This window comes from Colossoma macropomum, unplaced genomic scaffold (genome assembly GCF_904425465.1).
Source record: "Colossoma macropomum unplaced genomic scaffold, Colossoma_macropomum, whole genome shotgun sequence".
Classification (NCBI taxonomy): domain Eukaryota; kingdom Metazoa; phylum Chordata; class Actinopteri; order Characiformes; family Serrasalmidae; genus Colossoma; species Colossoma macropomum.
Window position 1 is genome coordinate 34,545,521 of NW_023494792.1, and position 8,243 is coordinate 34,553,763.

At 37.5% G+C, this 8,243-nt stretch overlaps 2 gene segments (V, D, J or C); one reads left to right on the forward strand and one right to left on the reverse strand.

Annotated features, from left to right (window-relative positions):
• Window positions 1–2,651: 2,651 nt before the first annotated feature.
• Window positions 2,652–5,782, reverse strand: LOC118811180. The segment is given in 3 exon segments: window positions 2,652–3,110; window positions 5,073–5,125; window positions 5,757–5,782. Coding segments are annotated over 3 exon segments (402 nt in total).
• Window positions 5,783–6,228: 446 nt separating this feature from the next.
• On the forward strand, window positions 6,229–6,751 carry LOC118812183. The segment is given in 2 exon segments: window positions 6,229–6,292; window positions 6,413–6,751. Coding segments are annotated over 2 exon segments (388 nt in total).
• Window positions 6,752–8,243: the final 1,492 nt, after the last annotated feature.

An 8,243-nucleotide genomic window follows, 5' to 3' on the forward strand; every position in this document is an offset into this window, starting at 1 on the left:
GTCCTGCCTGCAGTCCAGACCTGTCACCCACTGAAAACATTTCGCACATTATGAAATGAATATTGAGACAAAGGAGACCCCAAATAGCTGAGCAGCTGAAATCCTATATCAAGCAAGAACAGGAAAACATTTCACTTTCAGTTCCCAAACGCTTATAGAGTGTTGTTAAAAGAAGAGATGGTGCAACACAGTGGTAAACATGCCCCAGCTTTTTTAAAACTTGTTGATGGGATCAAACTCAAAATTGACATATACTTTGCAAATAACAATAACATTTCTCAGTTTCAATATTTGATGTTGTCTTTGTACTATTTTTATTTATATATAGGGTTTAAATTATTTGCACATTATTGCATTCTGTTTTTATTTACATGTTACACAGCTCCTAACATTTTTGGAAACAGGGTTGTATAAAACATGAGAATCAACATTGCTGAATCACTGAACATTTGGTTGACGTGCAAATCATTAAATAAAAAAGTACCAACAAAGCATTTTATAGTCTAATTTAAAAAGGGGGAATGGTATCCCAAAAGAACCCCACAATGAACTGGGCTGAGCCCCAGATCTTTACATGCCCAATCAACACCCCTGAGCCTGTTTAGCTAAAATGAAGCATTAGATTTCCGGATTATGATCTTAAGATCAGTTAGTCAGGAGACTTAACTCTCCAGTTTCCTTCACTTTGGGTAAAACTTTTTCCCAAAACATTCAAAATAGTTTCCGAAATTTATTCGCTCTTATTATTATTCTAATAGTTCCAAATTCTATAGATGTTCTAAATTGTAAAATTATAAAAACTATACACTACAAGAGACATTTTATACAGTAGAAGTTCAATCAATCATATTTTCATTTACAGTCAGGGGTGGCGGTAGAATTATTTCAACACCCTGCTCACCTTATTCCCCTTTAGCAAAACCAGTCACAACATTAAAATATGCCAAAATTTTGCAAATCTTTGCATGCAGCTTTTCCATAGTGTATATCAAGCCATGAATATGAATATAGGCAACATGACTTCATATCAATTTTCTTTAAACAACTGGCTGAAATCTAAAATGAATCTTGGCTGTCAAAGCAAAACTCTGTAATGAACTGTTTTGGACTAGTATAGGACAGATACATCATTTAAAGCCCACTGAAATCTCCACAGACATGTTCCTTTATCCAACTACAAATCATGCAGTTCAAAGGATCTGGCTTTAATTCAAACTTTACCCAGGCCTAAAGATAGAACAGGAGGCTAAAGTGTTCTTAGCATACATCGTGAACACTCAGCCACTTTCTGCTTCACCTTCACCATTAAACCTTTACATTTCAGTGATTGGCAGTATCTTAACACACAAACGGAAAGCTATTAAATCAGTTTAATAGCGAAAAAATAATGTGCAGTAGGACATTGAGTTTTGTTTACACAGCTCTGTCGAATCAATCCCATTTGACAACTGCAGTTACTACAGCATAGCAGCTTTACTGCTGAAAAACTGAATGACTTGCTGTTCTGCTGCTCTTTTTTCCTGCCATTTTGAAAGCCTGATTTGCGTTTTTGGCCGAATAAACTTGACAGAACGGAAGACACATTGTCATTGGCACTGTATGTAAAATAAGTCTTTAATTATGATCTAATTAATGCATAGTTGTAATTAAGAATCTTTTAGTAAGCCTAAAAGTTTCCAGCTAAAGAGCTAGAATCATCCTAATCCCCACTCCTGTGTACATTAGTTTGATTTCAGTCCCAGAGAGCAAACAGTCATTGAATTCATGTTAAATAAACATTAAATCCTCACTGTTAACTTCATTGACTGAGTGTTCTAATCTAATGTTGATCCTTAATCACTTTTGAAACCTGAACTAGTGCTGAAACAACATCAATGCTACTGCTCTACTATGAATCAATGTATATTCAACACCAACACTGCCAACGTTACAAGCTGGTGACTTTCATCCTGTGGTCAACTATAAATTAATGTATTGTAGCGAGTTCAAAAAACATTTGCATGTTAATTCCAGGTTTTGTTCTCCAGTATTTTATCACTGGGTTTATTTTGATAAGGACTTTTATTTGAGCGGGCGGGACTAGGAACCTCCACAGGGAGCATGGTGTGTGCAGGAACAGCTGAGAGAGGTAAATGTGAGCTGAGGCAGAGAGCAAACTGTTAGAGACAAACTCTGCTTATGTACGATGTGGCTGTAACCAGCAACAGCTGGACAATTAAGCAGCATGCCTTGTGTGAAAACGGTGTCTCTTTTAATGGTGGTGAACACTACAGTATATTCAAAGTAGTTGTGTCCAGTGTTAGAAGTTGCCAACTTAAATTGATAACAGTGATCCAATACAATGATGATTCTGATGGAAGATTTTGAATCAATTATGGATCAATATCACCCTGCTATGCTAAGACCAGCCTAAACCAGTTTAGACAAGCATAAACCATCTTAGACCAGCTAAGACCGGCCCAAACCAGCTTAGACCAGCTCAGACCAGATATGACCAACTTAAACCAGCTTAGAACAGCTTAGACCATCTTAGACCAGCATAAACCAGTTAGGCCAGCTTAGACCAGCATGGCTCAATCAAACAAGGGTCGTAATCAGAATCATAATACAATTGATTTATAAAACAGTGTAAAGCAGAAACTAGAGCACTGTTTCAGTTTTTGAAGGAAAGCTTTTATTTATAAGGCAAAGTTTCACACATTTCAGCACTGAAACACATTTAACACATCTAACTGACTGCTGTGCTAAATGATCCGATCTTAGTGAAGCGGAGGTGCATTTGTGAGGTCACAGGTCAGAGCATTGGTCTGCGCTCACTGTCTTGCGGACGGTAGGCTGGGAGTCCTTGGTGGCCTCACAGGTCACTGTGTTCTTCAGCCACTGCTGCTGGCTGAGGGTCAGGGTGCTGCTCCAGCTGTAGAGGCCGTCGTTCTTCTGCAGAAGCGCAGGGCTGTGACTGACCCCCGACTCCAATGAGTCACCGCCCACCTTCCAGCTCAGCTTCCAGTCTGAGGGGAAGCCTCCGCTGCCCACACAGACCAGAGTGGCCTTCTCCTGATCCTGCTCCACGCTGGACGGGGGCAGCACAGTAAGGGTGGGTGCCGTGTCACCTAGGAGACACACATACACAGTCTAAAGCTCTGATAGGTGGAGACAGCTGTCAGTCATTCAGCCCAGAGAAACAGGTGGAGTCGCCACAGGAAGACACTGTGTTTCATTTCTCTCAAACCACACAGAGCAGAACTGAGTTCAGTCAAGCATAAAAACACATTCAAACTGCAGCCTGTTTATTTCAAATATATCTGACCTGAATTACAATATTTCATAAATGATATTGTGTCCTGAACGTATTACTGTTGGACTTTAATAAAAGCATTAAGAACAATGTGCAGTATTTTCTACATAAATAACCCACTTTTCACAAATCCATCTTATCACTGATTGAGCAGTGAATGTAACATTAATATACTGATTACGCAATAAATACTGATATTGAAAAAGTAATAATAACATAAAAATAAAATCTAAAATGTAAAACTGTGTTATAGAGCTCAATCATACATGTTCAATAGTTTGGAATCACTTGTTATAGTAAATTAATTTTCTTAGTTTATGCTGCACTGTATTTTTAGAGGTTTTATTCAACATTTCTAGATTTCTGTAATATCTGGTCATTGTCTAGTCACGTTAACTTTTGTGTCGAGTTATCTGTTCGAGATTTGATCTTTTAATGTAAGATCAATTCTAGATGTTAATTTCATTATAGCTTTATTCTCGATGTCATGCAGCTTCAGTTATTTTAGGATCTTCTACAGCTCTGTTTATCATTCTGGACACATTCAATATTTCTTCATTTTTATTTACAGCTTCATCGCATTTTATGAATTGTGTTTTCAACAGAAGCAGATTAGAATCGGTTACTAGACAAACCATTTGCTTTTATATTGTTGAAAAATGATTCTAGTCGTTGAAACAGCAACAACTGTATCCAAAAATTTGAAGACCCCCATCCTCCACATAGAATATGCTTAAATATGATATGGTTCTGCACATTTTAATGCATAATTACTGTTTATTATCTAAATTAAACATTAATAAAAGTAGAAAATATGGGTTCCACAACTGTTTTCAAGTTTTAATCCCCCCTAATATCTTAAATTCAGTGAATAAACAGTAGCTGTGCATTAAAATGTGCATTAGTGTGTCATTCGGCCAGGGACGCCCAGACTTTTGCACACAACTGCATAAGCTGTTATAGTCTTTTAAAGAAATGCCTGCATGTCTGTTATCTTTAGTAACATCTACACTAGATTAAAGTCTGGACACTATTCAGAACTGGATTATTACACAAGGTGAACTTTTAACTGAGAAAGACTGACACTTCAAAATAAGAGCGTCACTGTAAAAACCTCAACACTGAATAAATATTAAACACATATTGAACAGTTTTCTCCTCTCATCTAGTTCTACAACAGACCCAAGAAATGACTGATTCTGGATGGATTATGTTGCTAATAAAGAAAGTTAGTTACTCACGTCCAACTGACAGTTTGGTTCCTCCACCGAAAGTCCACCACAGTGATACAAACTCATTCAGCAGCTGTACAAAAACCTCCTGCTCTAAAACACCACACTGTTCACACAGTGCAGCCTCACTGTGCTCAGTAATGAGGGGAAAAACAGAGCTCAGCTCTCAGTTTACATGATGAAGATGCACTGAAATAGAATACTTTACTATTTATTTATTATTTTTATTCTTTGTTTAATTATTTTTGCCTTCTTTTATTTAGTAGTTCACTAAATGCAGAGCTGAACATCATTCTCAAACACTTTAGTCTGAAATCTTTCATTAGAAGGTAAAAATTCATTACGAGTTAAAATTAGAAGTTAAAGTTTACTTACTAACCAGAAACCTTACAGAGTCAACACTGACATCTAAATACTGGAATAAATGTTCAAAAAACTATCACTCAATCAGAATAAGACAAATAGTTCCTCTATTTCTCCAACAGACTCACAGAAAACAAGACTACAAACACACTCAGACAATGTTTTTAGAGGAATTAACTCACTGCTATTGTCGCTTCCCTTCACAATGATAAACAGAGTGTAGAAAAGGGCCAAACTTATCAAATGAAGGCCATTTATTCACTGAACATTATGAGATCGCCCCCCCTGGTGGTTATGCAGAAGAACCTCACACTGGTTTGATAAGGGATTAGTTTAGTTCAGTGATTGTAAAGAGAGCTTATCAGCCAAGATTTGACTAAAATACTAAATCTTAACTTTAGGCCAGTGTAAGACTCTGGAAAGGTGTAAAGAGTTGTTAGAAAGGAAAAGTAGCCAATTATGAATCAGTTGGTTTTATGACTATATAAAGACTTTAAAGAAACAACATGTAATATATTTTCTGTAGTAAATCATAAAATGACCATTATATGTCATCAGAGATTAAGAAAACATGCTAAATTGAATTCCTGGCTTCTCCGACAGCAGAGCTACAGCCAATTTCCATTCTGGAGTGGAAAGTCTGTTTGTGTTTTGGTCTGTGATCCCAGTCATTGCCTATTTCTTAGTACCATTTCAACACCTGGCAATACAAAATACTGTTCTACACAATGCCTGCAATTACAAATGTCCACCAGAGGGGTCTCCAAATCCCCAAAACGTACACAGTGCAGCTGTAAGTGAAACATAATTTAAATTCTCACGTCTGTCCCTCTTTATTACATCACAATATCTGAGCGTTCTAGAACTCTCTGTGATCATCAGCCACTTCCATCTTGTAAAAAAAGAGAGACATAAGCACTGGAAAAGGCTGAAGAGAGATTTTGAGTAATTAAATCCATAAAGTACTTTATATGGACAAACAGCTGAGTTGTGATTGTCATTTCATGAAAATAAAAGAAGCAGAACTGTAAAAATCTTTATACCACAACTCACAGTTATAAATGAAAGAGAGCAAAGAGGGTGAATTCAACAAAAACGGCCAACAACAACCTACTGACAGAAGTAACATTATTTCTATTATTTTAATTAGAAGAGTGAACGATGCAGTGCAGATCAGATGATCTACAGAAGTGAAATTTGTGTTGAAGTTCTGTCATGAAGATATTTACATAGACAGGAGACACGTTGCTCTGAGTGCTCCATGCTTCAGTGCTCTGGGAGAGTTTATAGTGCTGTGAGTTTAACACTTCATGACTGAGAGCTGCTACAGCAACTTCTTCACCCACAGCAGCCATGACTTTAATCCCCATCGTCATCTGGACACTGATCTTCTGGACTCAAGGTCAGACACCGTTTTGATTTTTAGAATGACCTGCCCTAGAGGTACTTTTACAATAAGTACTGTTTGCATGGTTTTATGAGTCTAACATGAAAATCCTGATATTTATTTCTATTTTTCCAGAGTCCACAGGTCAGGTGACTGTAACTCAGACTCCTGCAGTGAAAATCTGCTCTTCCAGGAGACACAGTCACCATCAACTGTAGAACCAGCCAGGCAGTGTATTACCACAGCTCAAATGGTCACTACTTATACTGGTATCAGCAGAAACCTGGAGAAGCTCCTAAACTCCTGATTAAATTTGCGAATCAGCTTCAGTCTGGTTTTCCAGCTCGTTTTAGTGGCAGCGGATCTGGAACAGACTTCACTCTGACCATCAGTGGAGTCCAGCCTGAAGATACAGGAGATTATTACTGTCAGAGTTTTCATTATATCAACAGTAACTATCTGTTCACACAGTGATACAGAGCCGTACAAAAACCTCCCTCAGTCTGGCTGTACAGAGGCTGCACTGCTGCAGTGGGACCTCCTGCAGGTGCTGGAGTTGGAGGCTGTGAATATATATGAATATTTACTAAACTAGAATTTATTCATTTATTTATTTATTATTGCTTCTTTTAATTAGTTGCTACTGAATCCAGAGCTAAACATCATTCTTGAACACTTTAGTCTTTCATTAGAAGTTAAAAATTTATTCTTAGTTAAAATTAGAAGTTAAAGTTTACTGACTAACCAGAAACCTTACAGAGTCAACACTGACATCTAAATACTGGAAGAAATGTTCAAAAAACTATTATTCCTTAAACACAAATCACTCCATCAGAATAAGACAAATAGTTCCTCTATTTCTCCAACAGACTCACAGAAAACGACTACAAACACACTCAATGTTTTTAGAGGAATTAACTCACTGCTATTGTCGGTTCCCTTCACAGTGATAGACAGAGTGTAGAAAAGTGCCAAACTCATCAAATAAAGGCCATTTATCTACTGAACATTATGAGATCGCCCCCTGGTGGTTATGCAGAAGAACCTCACACTGATTTGCTGAAAGATTAGTTTAGTTCAGTGATTGTAAAGAGAGCTTATCAGCCAAGATTTGACTGAAATACTAAATCTTAACTTCAGGCCAGTGTAAGACTCTGGAAAGGTGTAAAGAAGTTAGCAATAGTAATTTAGGAAGGAATAGTAACTAGTTATCAATCAATTTTGTTTCATCAGTACATAAAGACTTTAAAGAAATAATATGTAATATATTTTCTGTACAAAATCATAAAATGACCATTATATGTCATCAGAAATTAAGAAATCATGCTAAATTGAATTCCTGGCTTCTCCGACAGCAGAGCTACAGCCAATTTCCATTCTGGAGTGGAAAGTCTGTTTGTGTTTTGGTCTGTGATCCCAGTCATTACCTATTTCTTAGTACCATTTCAACACCTCAGGTTGCCAGATATGAAACAAATTGGCAGGCAAACACAGAGAGCTGTAGCCATGGAAGCAAGCTAACGAATAAACTCTATCCTGACCTAAAAAGACTCTGCATCCTCCTAAAAAGCTCCATGACCAGAGACGTAGTAAAACGTGAGTAAATATTGGTGATGTATTTAAAAGATGGAGACAGCTTAGAGCCCAGAAGGACTTTAAGACGGTTGCCTAGTTGGTTGATTTTCTCCTGAGCAGGTGAGCATTGAGCTCCAGCTGAGGTCAGCTAACCTTAACTAATTCATCACGGCTGCTTGTAGGAATGAGCATTTTAAGTCATTTTAACATTTGAGTACTCGGATTCATGCTCTGTGGTCCATGTGCAGCTGGGTTATCAAGGCAGATGAGGCTGAAGTTGGTCTTCTTAGTTGTGCTAGCATGTACAGGCTAGGCTAGTGAAGCTAGCATGTACCGCCAATGTGCCTTAAATCTCATTCTCTCATAGTTTACGCTGTTTTAGTGTGAGTCG